This window comes from Borostomias antarcticus, assembly GCF_949987555.1.
Source record: "Borostomias antarcticus genome assembly, chromosome: 3".
NCBI classification, from domain to species: Eukaryota; Metazoa; Chordata; class Actinopteri; order Stomiiformes; family Stomiidae; genus Borostomias; species Borostomias antarcticus.
In genome coordinates this window covers 13,936,430-13,950,591 of record NC_140236.1, presented here as the reverse complement: position 1 = coordinate 13,950,591, position 14,162 = coordinate 13,936,430, and the positions used below count along the sequence as shown (strand labels likewise).

The 14,162-nt window shown below is 49.7% G+C and overlaps 1 protein-coding gene across 1 annotated transcript; it reads right to left on the bottom strand.

Moving 5' to 3' along the window:
* Nucleotides 1-562: 562 nt before the first annotated feature.
* On the bottom strand, nt 563-13,163 carry LOC311330113 (synaptotagmin-2-like; the record flags this gene model as incomplete). Its single annotated transcript, XM_084462097.1, has 8 exons — nt 563-778; nt 1,005-1,138; nt 2,000-2,117; nt 2,693-2,860; nt 4,455-4,622; nt 5,581-5,715; nt 12,415-12,575; nt 12,974-13,163. 8 exons carry the CDS (start codon nt 13,161-13,163, stop codon nt 563-565), a joined length of 1,290 nt encoding a protein of 429 aa, XP_084318223.1.
* Nucleotides 13,164-14,162: the final 999 nt, after the last annotated feature.

Below are 14,162 nucleotides of genomic sequence, written 5' to 3'. Positions count from 1 at the left end.
GTGTTTTCCTTCTATCGTATGGCAGTATAAAGCGTTTTAAGTATCATTAAGCAGTTATTCTAAGCAAAGGGAAGTGGCGACAGGTATTTATATTGTGAGTGAATGTACGTTTGTTTTAACCTCCTGTCTTCACACTCTGTCATTGTGACTGTGTAACCACTACCCTAGTACAAAAATAGATTTAAATGAAATCAATTGAGCATCTGTCCTTCCTGTAACATGTCTCCCTGTGGGAATGGCACTGCTGACACCAACCCCCCCCTGCCCCCCCCCCCCTCTAATATCCCCCCACCCATCGTGTCGCGTTGTGATCGATGTATCTTTTGGGCTGGGCTGGTGGTGGTGTGTGTGTGTGTGGGGGGGGGGGGGTACAGCTGACAGATCTGTTGGTGTGTTGTTTTGGAGTGTAGGGTGATATGGGGGACCTGGGGTGTACGGGTGGCGGGGGGGGGGGGGGGGGGTACAGGTGGAGGTGGGGTTGGGGCGGTGGCGAGAGGGGGGTTACAGGTGGAGGGGGTGTCGGGGTGGGGCGGTCGGGGGGGTCGGGGTGGGTGGTGCAGGTTTACTTCTTGGCGTTCAGGGCCGCGAGCGACGCGTCCACCTCCTCCTCTGGCTGCAGCGGATGCCACTGGGCGATGGGACGGCGCGGGTTGGCCAGCATGTCGGACCAGTGCTTCAGGCCGGCCCCCGTCGACTTGCTGCCCACCCAGATCTTCCCGATGGCGTCGTTCTTGCCGATCTTGTCGTAGTCCAGCACCGTGATCACGGCCTGGATTTTCTGGAGGGACAAGAGAAAAGCGGCTCATCACGACCCAGTACACGTCAAAACGGTTGAGGTGTACTGTGTACATCTAACATGGCGTGGTGTAGTCCTTCCTGGAGACATGCTCTCCTAGCCTCATGAGGCCATCCTGATCTAGCCAGCCCAGCGGCAAGAGACAGTGAAAGTGAACTCGCGAGATCAGCGTGGTCTCACGAGGCTAGCGCCCTCAGTCCTAGCCTACCTGCATTTGCTCCAGGGGGATCTCGAAGCTGAAGGACTCGTTGTAGTACGGGTTCAGAGTGTTCTTCTTCACCGTGGTCTTCTTCTTCTTCAGCCTCTTGCCGTTTTGCAGCAGGTGAATCTTCACGTAGGGATCTGCAAACAGATTGAATTGCAAATGTAATCCACACTACGTTCCGGTAGGCTCATTGCCCAGGGTGGGATTCGAAACCGCGTCTCCCTGCAGGACAGACACCGTTTTAACCAGCTACGCCGATGAAAATCTAGCTCTTCGTCGGAACGGGTGGACTGTATTTATACTTGTGGGGAGTGAGTTTTCACCAACAACTCGCTACTCAAGTAGAGTTTCACTCGGTTACACTTTACGTTACACATTTACGGTTGCACTTTAAGTTAGTTTTTAAGCTGTTTCTAAGAGGGTTGTTCAAGGAAATCATTTCTGGGAGGAAGAACAGCCGTTATTCATTCTTATCACTTTGGTTTACTGTACATGTTCTAAAACAGCAATGGCTGCAATGCTGCATATCCCCACCAGATGGGGCAAGAGCGGTACGTGTGTCTGGAGGAAGTGGAACCACTGCATGGGCAGAGTACTGCAGCGTCAGCACGTGAGCACCCGCATGCCAGAATGACTGTGGAGAGACGGCCACGCTGTGCTGCAGCTTACCGTGCAGACCACACTCTATCAAGTACTTTCACAGTTCACACAGGACTCATAGCAGGTTTAGTCAAAGATTAGTTTGAAGACCCAATAAAATACAAAAATAAAAAGGGTTGAGCAAACACAGCTCAATAAAAAAATATGCAATAAAATAGCTGAATTGATAAAGGTGTGGAGTGCATAGGCCTACTGCATGAATAAATGCTGAAATATACTTGTGGTTAATGAATCCATCCTGATTTCTATCTGAGCAAAGGTAGATGCAGTAGCTATGTTGTGGGAGGCTGAAACGTAGCTGACAGCAGTAGGCTATGTTGTGGGAGGCTGCTACATACCTGACAGTCCACCCACGTCCATTTTCTTCAGGTTCTTCGCCTCCAGGATACAGATGGTTAGTTTACCAGCGGTGGGCACATAGCGCAGGGAGATGCAGATGTCTCCCAGCTTCTCTGGCTGTGTGTGGGAACGTGGAGGAGAGTGAAAGCCACGACCACAGCAGAATCAATATTTGCGAAGATGCCCTCTACGCCCGAGATGATCATTATGTAACATTAGTTCAACAGAACAACACCTTGTGTCGTGTCTGTACTCTGTGAGTCTGCACACCATGCAAATGATCTGTATTTTTTCTGAATTTGCATCGTGGCATTTTCAGAATTTGTATAACTTTTCAAGATACAATATGTTTTGAAAAGATTAAATGACAGCAGACCGGTGGTAGCCTGGCTCCAGCCCCTGATTCTGAATTTTCCAATTTTTCGAAATGCGATTGGTCTGGACAACCTCTCGTTCAGAGTGATCTGTGTTTGGAATTCCAACCAGGCCAATCAGTGTCCTTTGTATGCATCCTTTGAATTAAACTATGCAGCGTGATTGGTTAGGGGATTAATTAATCGCTGAGGACTCTTTCGGCAAGGCCATCTCAGAAAAGGGTTGCAATGGGAGCCTGTTCAGACTGAATAATGAAGAGAAACCAAATGGGAATTCAGTGTGAGTGCCAGGCTAGATCGATGATCCATCACGCTCACCTCTTCCTGGTCAGCGCTGTCCAGGTCCCTCCACTCCTCTATGGGCTGGGCGAGGTCCAGGGTGTTCATCGGAAATTTGACCTCCCCAATGACGTCGTGCTTGGAGAAGCGGTCGAAGTCGTACACCGACATCACCAAGGTCTTCCCCCCCATCTCTTGGAATGGAATCTGAAATGAAAGACATCATTAATTCACAAGGGAAAGGTTTAAGAGGCTCAGATGTCTCTGGTTTTCCATGCTATCATCTATATTAGATATAAAGGTGTACGCTACAGTGTGTACGCTACATACTCAGTCTTTGATGATTCCAAAATGGACCATCGGAATACAGAATACTGTTTCTTGGACCCCTTTAGTGACATTTAGGCTACATGACCGCATCCGTATCCGCATCCGTTCTCCTGCAACCTGCTATGAGCAGTGTGTGTGTGCGTGTTTGTGTGTGCGTGTGTGTGTGCCTGTGCGTGCGTGTGTGTGATTAGTGATGGTGGAGCTCCAGGGGTTGGCGGTACGAGCAGAATAGCTCTGTCCTTGATAAGGCAGAGCAGAGCGGCTTAGATCCCCTTCTTACAGAGAGCTGATGTGTCAGCAGCAGAGGTGAGGGGGAACGAGGCGGCATTGTCCTTTAACTGGACTCCCATTGGCTGGCCCCCAAGCAGAAGGCTTCACAGGGCCTGCTCTATCATTGGTCAAGGTCTGGTGACTTCCAGCGACATCACCAGTACCAGCAGATACTGGAGCTCAGAAATAAATGGTCCACAGCTGCTATGAACCATGCACACATGTTCTCCCTCGCTCACTGTATCTCTCTCTCTCTCTGTCTCTCTCTCTCTCTCTCTCACACACACACACACACACACACACACACACACACACACACACAGAACATACCCCCACCCCCGCCCAACACACACACACACACACACACACACACACACACACACACACACACACACACACACACATTAATGCCACCAGAGAGCATACAGTAGCTTTAATTAGGTTCTGCTATGGTGGTGCTTCAGGCTAGCGAGGCAGAAGCTGCAGTCTAAGAGCTGTACAGTAGCACAGCAGTGTTTGGGTGTAACTCGCTGGTTTTCGCTGCCTCCAGCAGCTCCATAGCTCGTCCTGTCTGATTGATCGGTCGGTCAGTTGGTCGGTCGGTCCACAAAAATGTAAAACTGTAAAAGTGCAAGGCTGCTGTTGTCCACAGGGCAGACATTTTTCATTGTGTATTAGAGGCTACTATCATAACATGTGGTGCCTAAGAGTGGACCATTGTTTGCGAGGTTATGTGTGAATGCAAGTACAGAACGCGGTTGCAGCTATTGTGAATTTGCGCTTGTATTATCCATGATACACAATAGCACTGCATGAGAGGCCCTGTAGCTCAGCAGAAGTAAAACATATATATATATGTGCTGGAAACTCTTGTAGATGAGGAAAAATAGAGTTCTACACAACAGATACAGTAGCTCCCGTTATTTTTTTTTTATTGCAAGCACAGTGAAGTTTTGAGTCTTCCTTGGAGGAAAAACATCAATGCACTCTCAATGAAAAAACTTTTTTTACGCGAGCTATCTGGTGCGCAGAACTCTATCCTTTCCTTACTCAGCAGACGAACAGGATGAGTGAGTACAAAGAAAGTCAGGCATCTGACCAGGGAGGAGGAACGCTGGCCTCTCTATTCAAATTCTGTACCGCACGTCCGTGACCCACGCCTTGTGGCCGTGTCACACAGGGCCGACGCTCGCTGGCTCACCTTGAAGACGAACGTCTCATTGAAGACGGGGTTCAGCGTTTTCTTGTGCACCTTGGTGTCGTACTTCTTCTTCTTGTCGGGCAGGACGAACACCTTGACGTAGGGGTCGGAGGTGCCTCCGCTGTCCATGGAGAGCAAGTCCGCCGCTTGGAGGATGCCCACGGTCAGCTGTGGGGCCCAGCAGGGGTCAAAGGGTCAACAACACCTTGTCTCAGCGCACGCACGTTTCATACAGCTACAGACAGACGCAAGCCGTGAGGCCCGACAGCTGGATACAGGTCTGTACAAGGTGAACACTACAGTACAAAGGCATGCATTTGTGTTGAGAGGTTTCGTTCAATGCCTGCCAGCTTCAGGAGTGGCCTCGGCGAATGAAAAATATACGACAGGGACAGAAATACTACACAACATAGTGGCTATCATCAGGAGCTTACGTAACTGGGGAAAGGTATCAAGGTCACCAGCAGAAACTTTTGGTTTTGAGTCTGAATATATTGACGTAGGATTATGTGCTTGGCTTTTGGCCCAACCAAGCAAGCAAAGTTATCGTTTTTGTACGAATGTCAGACTCAGAACACATCCATATACAGTATAGACTCATAGGAGAGAGAGAGTGTGTGTGTGTGTGTGTGTGTGTGTGTGTGTGTGTGTGTGTGTGTGTGTGTGTGTGTGTGTGTGTGTGTGTGAGAGAGAGTAAGGTAGAGTGAGTGTGAGGGAGAGAGAGAGTATGTGTGTGTGTGTGTGTGTTTGAGAGAGAGAGAGAGAGAGATAGAGAGATGACAGCCTACCTTGTCCAGGAAGTGTGTGAGATAGAGAAAGAGTGACAGAGATATGACAGAGAGAGAGAGAGAGATGACAGAGAGAAGGAGAATGAGAGAGAGAGATATGCCAGGGAGAGGGAGAATGAGAGAGAGAGAGTGTGTGTGTGTGAAAGAGATATGACAGAGAGAGGGGGAATGAGAGAGAGAGAGAGAGAGAGAGAGAGAGATATGACAGAGAGAGGGAGAATGAGAGAGAGAGAGATGACAGAGAGAGGGAGAATGAGAGAGAGAGAGATGACAGAGAGAGTGGGAATGAGAGAGAGAGAGAGAGAGAGAGAGAGAGATATGACAGCCCACAACAGTACCTTGTTGTCCTGGAAGTCATAATCTATGGAGTACTGGATCTTCCCCAGTTTCTCCTTCTCCTTCACCTCCTCCTCCTTCTCATCCCCGGTCAGGCCGGTCTCGGCATCATCTTCATCATCATCATCGTCCTGTTTCTGCGATGATAAGGGGGGTCGGGGAGGGGGGGGGGTTAGCCACGGTGACAAAGGAGGCGTGTCACGCCACCAAAGCCAGTCCGTCAGCGGACAGTCGGGTTAGTCACGGGCACCTACCTGCCACTTACCCCTGTTCACCCTGCCGTTACAAGTGCAATCTTTTCATCGATGGCCACAGTTGCAACATGACTTGATTTCACTATTCCTTGGGTGACACCATTTGCTGAATTCATGACCCCATGTTCCTTTAGGTAATGTCAGTGACAGAGAAGGTCAACTTCCTTCTGTCGTTTAAATCTACGGTACTTTGTCACACCTCTGCCATAATATGCCTCGCCTTTATATATATATAGGCGTGACATATATATATCCATTGACTGGAGAGAGAGGGAGAAAGAGAGAGAGGTAGGTAGAGAGGTGTAGAGAGAGAGAGGGAGGGAGGGAGAGGGAAAGAGAGGGAGGGAGAGAAAGAGGGAAAGAGAGAGGGAGGGAGGGAGGGAGGGAGGGAGGGAGGGAGGGAGGGAGGGAGGGAGGGAGGGAGGGAGGGGGGAGGGAGAGATGGAGAGAGAGAGGTAGTGGGAGGCAGAAAGAGAGGGAGGGAGGGAGGCAGACAGATATATATATAGAGAGAGAGAGAGAAAGAGGGAGCGGAAGAAAATAAGGGAACATAAATGGTAGAATAGGGGAAAAAACAGTTAATATGTGTAGTCAGAGATTTGCTACAAATATGTCCCCATCCAGAATGAATGTAGAACAGCGTTAAGGATCAAATAGGCACTGGAGAGAGAGAGAGAGAGAGAGAGGGAGAGGGCTGAAAGGTTCACCCATGATAAGGCATGCAGTGCGCACAGTTACAATCAGATCTGTAGAACAACCACCACCTTCCCTAAACCACACCAATATGATGGATGAAACTGATATTCAATTCCGGCAGCCACTTATCACCACTGCATTGATTTATTAAAAAGAGTCATTGATGTTTCGGGGCACAAGGACCCTTCTCAAGACACATCAATCATAGTGACACGGGGCTTTAATACAGCCCACAGTTGCACAGAAGCCCTCGGCTGTGCTGGAGGTGCCATCTTCTTCCCTGCACCACAAAAGAGACAAAGCAAGTGGTTTGCATGTTGCCTTCTTGAATCCAATACTGATGTCCGCCATAGCCTCTACCCTCGCATTTGGTCCCAAATACAGGCATTGTAACATACTGTGCTTAGTAAGTACATAAAGGTTTATCTCAACACCTGGACAAACAATAGAATTACAGCACTATAATCCCTCTTGCTCTTCGCTCTTTCATATCAAATATTAATCCTAATCCTAACTCTACCTGTAATTCTTTTGCATAATCTGTTTGCACAGTCACTGCTAAAGTGACATTATTACACTAGAGTGACATGGTTTATCTGATGGCCAGATAACCTACTCTTCTCTCCCACTATACTGAATAAACACGCTGAGAAGAGGAAGAGTAATTTTTAGACACTAAAATGTACTGATCCCGTTTGAGACGGCCCTGTCCAGTTTAAACGTTGCAGCACGCTGTAACTCTTTCATCTCTATTAATTGGTATTCTAGTGATGGCGCCCGGAACATAGACACAGACGGATCAAAGTAGCGTCATGAGAGAGTAGCGAAGGCACAGCACGGTGTCTCTCTATTATGTCTTCTGTCCTAACACTGTCGTCTTCTGAACACAGGTGGGACCCAGTACTCATGGCTGAGCTGTAAGAGGGACAGCATACTCAAGATATACAGACACCGTCTCTCTCTCTCTCTCTCTCTCTCTCTCTCTCACACACACACACACTTACACACACACACATTATTACATGCGCACGCTCACACACACACACACACACACACACACACACACACACACACACACACACACACACACACACACAAACACACACACACCCATCCACCACTAAAGACACACATTCTGTAATACAGTACACTATACGTTTAATACTCACCCTAAAGACTCACACTCTATACAGTATCTGATGCACCCTCCTGGGCCATAACACACACATGAAACATAAAAACTCTCTCTCTCTCTGTCTCTCTCTCTGTCTCTCTCTCTCACACACACACAAGCGCTCGGCATGCAGGTTCTCATGCATGCTAAAAAAAACACTCTTCAACCAACACACACACACTAACACACACACACACACACACAGACACGTCAACTCTTCATAGTGCCAGTCTAGACAGCATTGGTTGTGGTAAATGCTCTACATTCAAGCATGCCAGGCCACACAATGCAGGATTAATGAAAAACACTCCTTAGCAGATTGTGACCTGCGTTACCTTATTCCTGACCGACAGATAACGTGACAATATCATTGATACTCTTGGTGGTCATTTTGCAATCATGAAGAAACTCTTTTTACTGGGAAACGCACAGCCATGGGAGGTCATGCTATACTGGGACGTTCTTCTTCAAACTAGCAGTGGGCTTCCTGGATAACAACATGATAAGTCTGACAGTGTGCCGTTCCACTATGACCTCTCTTCATTTATGAGCACAACGGAAGGCGTTGTGGTGTGAAATCCTTAATCTTACCTTAAATCAGGCTTCAAAAAGCAATTTCATTATCTACAATATATGTAGCTCATATTGAATCACTGTGCACACTTCCAGGCTCACCAGTCTTCTCCAGTGACAGCTCACTGCCTCGGGGAGAGAGGGGGTCATCAACTAACGCCTCATATGTCAGCAGCATGGGTCATCCAGGGTAGTTACTCTCAAGTCAAGTTGTGGCCATTCAATGGTACCTACTGAAAGGGCAGGTGTTGGTCTTTGTCAAGAGAGATACAAACCACTTTATCTGACCTGGATCTCTGAGCATGTTTGCGCGGGTCAATTTAGGAAATGATTAATTTCTGAATTTCAGACTCAAAGACTCAAAGAATTACTACAGTGACTTACTTTGATCATGGCCGTGCGGGGTTGTGTGCATGAGAAAGTACGGTGTGATCTGATGAAAACATGTTCAAAGATCTCAGCGAGGTAAAGTTCAACCCGTTATTTGACAAACAGCCAACCTCGCCCTTTGCACATGCATGTTAGTGGTCTCTGGTGAGTCGCCTCGGTGCACTCGTCATTCAAAGGCTAAACCACGGGATGAGTTTCACGTTCATTTCAAACCCATAGACATTTCCATTTCCATGTAGATGTGTACGTTTTGGGGGTTTCCATCTTTGACCCCAATTGCAACCTCTGGAGAGTCAAGGCAGTCGGTGTGGCATATCATATCAGATCATATCATATCATATCATATATCAGTGGTATTGCGAAGCAGCTTAATCGCTCCCATAGATCCTCAAGCACCCGCAGCACCTAAGCTTGCAAGACTAAGAAAGCCATAGCACTCATTGTCATCACTGCCATCCAACCAACCCCACTCCAAGCCCCACCCACCCCGCCCGGGCCCCGGCCCTGGTCTGCGCTTACACAGAGTGGCCAGAGAGGGGCGCCGCGTGCCGTCAGACCTACCGTAAGGCAAAGAAGTCCACCACAGTCAAGACACACGGAGCACACATACGACACAGAGCAGGGAGGAGGAGGAGAGCAGAGAGAAAGGAAAAGATTGAACTCACAACAGACACCAGAAGAGGGAAGTCAAAGCATGTTCACCTACGCTAGGACACCGGGGGGGAGATGACACACCAGGATCCTACAGAGGTTCTCTAGTAGCACCACGTTCTATTGAGGTGAGAACTCAGGGCGTTGGGTTTTAATGAATAACGCCCTGAAAAACAGGTGTCTTGTAATTGATAATTAGATTGCCGAAATGTACGATACTTCAAATGATCAGTCATGCATGAACACATATTGGTTTACTTTGCTAAAGTCGCTGTTGGCTATTTAGAATTCTAATTATCTCAAGGCCAATTTATGCAAATTGATTGAGATTTTTTTTAAATGCCTTTAAGGCTACAGAAACATCAATTTAATTCTTCAACACAAAAAAGGTGTGTCATTTTTCACCCAGGTCCCAAAACAAACAAATAACATTATTGACAAATACACAATGTAAAATAACAACGACAACAACAACGAGAGCTGTATGGGTTCAATTAAGGTCTAATAATGATTCAACAGTAACAATAGGCTTATGGTCAATCATCCGACGTGTCTGCTGAGAACGTTAATGGTGTCATCGAGGCACACGGAACCCGACATGCCGGAAGATTCACTATAAACAAACCTGATGACCAAATCAGTTCCCCGTCAACCAGCCAGTGATTGACTGTAGGCAATTACGTCAAAAACCTTTTATCAAGCTTGACCAATATTGCAATTCTTACCATTCATAAATTCGCATGTATATGTCTCATTACTGTTTTAAGCAACTGAGTATACTATTGACCATGGTATCCAATGTAAAATTGATGCCAGAAAAAAGGTTTGGTCCAGAATATGTTCTTACAGTATAAAGAGTGTTAACACTGCCATATGCAGAGTATAATACGAGTCGTTCCTAAATGAATTAATATTGTTTTGTATGCTGTGTCATATAACATAAGCGACCCAGAAGTGGCTTCCTGTCCTACTCCTGTTCCCCCTCCTCAGGGCTAGACATACCTCTCCAACACCCCCCCACCCCCCCACCCCACCCATTGGGTTAGACGTACCTCCCCTATCGACCATCTCCACCCCAGGGCTATAGACATACCTCCCCTATCCACCACCTCCCCCAGGGTAGACCTACCTCCCCTATCCACCACCTCCCCCAGGGTAGACCTACCTCCCCTATCCACCACCTCCCCCAGGACTATAGACCTACCTCCCCTATCCACCACCTCCCGCAGGGCTATAGACCTACCTCCCCTATCCACCACCTCTCCCAGGGCTATAGACCTACCTCCCCTATCCACCATCTCCCCCAGGGTAGACCTACCTCCCCTATCCACCACCTCTCCCAGGGTAGACCTACCTCCCCTATCCACCTCCTCCCCCAGGGTAGACCTACCTCCCCTATCCACCTCCTCCCCCAGGGTAGACCTACCTCCCCTATCCACCACCTCTCCCAGGGCTATAGACCTACCTCCCCTATCCACCACCTCCCCCAGGGTAGACCTACCTCCCCTATCCACCTCCTCCCCCAGGGTAGACCTACCTCCCCTATCCACCACCTCCCCCAGGGCTATAGACCTACCTCCCCTATCCACAACCTCCCCCAGGGTAGACCTACCTCCCCTATCCACCACCTCCCCCAGGGCTATAGACCTACCTCCCCTATCCACCATCTCCCCCAGGGTAGACCTACCTCCCCTATCCACCTCCTCCCCCAGGGTAGACCTACCTCCCCTATCCACCACCTCCCCCAGGGTAGACCTACCTCCCCTATCCACCACCTCTCCCAGGGCTATAGACCTACCTCCCCTATCCACCACCTCCCCCAGGGTAGACCTACCTCCCCTATCAACCACCTCCCCCAGGACTATAGACCTACCTCCCCTATCCACCACCTCCCCCAGGGTAGACCTACCTCCCCTATCCACCACCTCTCCCAGGGCTATAGACCTACCTCCCCTATCCACCACCTCCCCCAGGGTAGACCTACCTCCCCTATCCACCACCTCCCCCAGGGTAGACCTACCTCCCCTATCCACCACCTCCCCCAGGGTAGACCTACCTCCCCTATCCACCACCTCCCCCAGGGTAGACCTACCTCCCCTATCCACCACCTCCCCCAGGGTAGACCTACCTCCCCTATCCACCACCTCTCCCAGGGCTATAGACCTACCTCCCCTATCCACCACCTCTCCCAGGGCTATAGACCTACCTCCCCTATCCACCACCTCCCCCAGGGCTAGACCTACCTCCCCTATCCACCACCTCTCCCAGGGCTATAGACCTACCTCCCCTATCCACCACCTCCCCCAGGGTAGACCTACCTCCCCTATCCACCACCTCCCCCAGGGTAGACCTACCTCCCCTATCCACCACCTCCCCCAGGGTAGACCTACCTCCCCTATCCACCACCTCCCCCAGGGTAGACCTACCTCCCCTATCCACCACCTCTCCCAGGGCTATAGACCTACCTCCCCTATCCACCACCTCCCGCAGGGTAGACCTACCTCCCCTATCCACCACCTCCCCCAGGGTAGACCTACCTCCCCTATCCACCACCTCCCCCAGGGTAGACCTACCTCCCCTATCAACCACCTCCCCCAGGGCTATAGACCTACCTCCCCTATCCACCACCTCCCCCAGGGTAGACCTACCTCCCCTATCCACCACCTCCCCCAGGGCTATAGACCTACCTCCCCTATCCACCACCTCCCCCAGGACTATAGACCTACCTCCCCTATCCACCACCTCCCCCAGGGTAGACCTACCTCCCCTATCCACCACCTCCCCCAGGACTATAGACCTACCTCCCCTATCCACCACCTCCCCCAGGGTAGACCTACCTCCCCTATCCACCACCTCTCCCAGGGCTATAGACCTACCTCCCCTATCAACCACCTCCCCCAGGGTAGACCTACCTCCCCTATCCACCACCTCTCCCAGGGTAGACCTACCTCCCCTATCAACCACCTCCCCCAGGGCTATAGACCTACCTCCCCTATCCACCACCTCCCCCAGGGTAGACCTACCTCCCCTATCAACCACCTCCCCCAGGGCTATAGACCTACCTCCCCTATCCACCACCTCCCCCAGGGTAGACCTACCTCTCCTCCCTTCATGTTCTTCATGCCCATGTCTCCCTTGCCCTTCTTGCCCTTCTTGTTCTTCTTCTTCTTGCAGCAGCACTTCTTAACGATGCAGAAGCAGCAGGTCAGGATCAGGAGGGCCGCCACCACCGCGATGGCGATGATGGCCCACGACGGCACTGGGGTGGACACACACACCCGACACACACGCACACACACACAGACGCGCACGCACAAGCAGATAGGCCACAGACATAACGACAAACGCTTTGACATTTTAACCATCCAATGATTTAGCCGGCTCATTGATATGCGAGGGCCCAAATATATTAGAGTAAGAAGTGCTAATATGACTATTAGATTGTGTGAGAAGAATTTGATTTCGGTGCCATTAGGAGAGGCAACCGTTGGTCGATACGGACCGAGGAACGTTATAAGGGTTAGAGCCTGCAGGGGAAGCTAAGATCTAATTCCAGAGCCATTGTTCCACAGCACACCAATAAAAGTCATGCAATCTAGACAGGTGTGGGCCTGGAGCTACTCTGTCCCCACACCCCCCCTACAACCAGCCACTCACGTGGGATCTTATCGATCTCATTGAGGAACTTGTTCTTGATGTTGTCGAAGACGTCGTTCTTGTTGACCTCGGTGGAGTTGTCCGCGCCGGTGTAGGCAGCGGGGGGCGGAGCCATGGTCAGGGCGCTGGCCCCGGTGGGCTGTGCAGCCACCATGGCTTCGGGCTTCTTCTTGAACAGGTTCCACTTCATCTACGTGTCTGGGTCCCTGCGAACACACAACACAATAGCGGTTTTAGCGCGAGGCGGCCGAGGACGCTATCTTAACCCTCTCCGTCTTACATGGGCGCCGCTTGGCGATGTATAGCAGACAATTTATTGAGTTTGATCCAAGCTAAAGCTAATCAGTGCTGCGGTCTCCCCAGTGCGGCCGGGACGACAGCGTAACTAGGGGGAAAAGCCAAACTGAAAAACAGCTTTCATTCTCCAGTGATGTTCCCACTGTACAAACAATTGTTCAATCAGGGCTCTTATCGGTGACGGGAGTCAAACTGGGATGAGTGCGTCTGAGAGAGGCTGCAGGTCGGAGGTGTGAGTGATTGAGCCACAGCTTGATTTAGACCAGCTAGCGGGGACGAGGAGCACGGCGAGAGAGACCAATTCAGACTCTGTCTCATCAAAGCAACGGCCACATGGGCAAACTAAAGGGGGAGATTTCGTCTTTTCTCAAGCGCAAATTCTGAGATCTTGTCTCTTGTCATTGTGAAGAGTACAGTGTGAAGAGTCTAATTCAAACGGAATCTGGAGCTTGACGAAGATAAGCTTTGTATTATTCAGGGAAGAGGACTGGTTATCATTTATAACCAGTATGTTACATGCATTATAATGCAAGACTCTGGAACAGATTTATGTGGCTGTTATGCAAGCTGAAGAAATATTGCAGAGAGGGAGATCAACCATGACAAAGAAGGTCAGACAATACTTTTATTTTAGCAGTGAGTAGTCAACCTAAATGCATGAAAGCGCTGTTGAAGCTACACTTAATTGAAAAAGGGTCTGATGTCCTCGCCCAAACACACAGTGTGAGAAGAGCATTCAAATACTGTAGTAGGCTTTTATAGACTCCTTAATTGGTGAAACTGATTATTCAATAAGACTCTCATATTCCAGCCAGTATCATCTCCAGCTATTAAGCCTGAACGTGACCAGGCTCCATTAAACACATTTCAACCACAGGTGAGTGTCATTTAC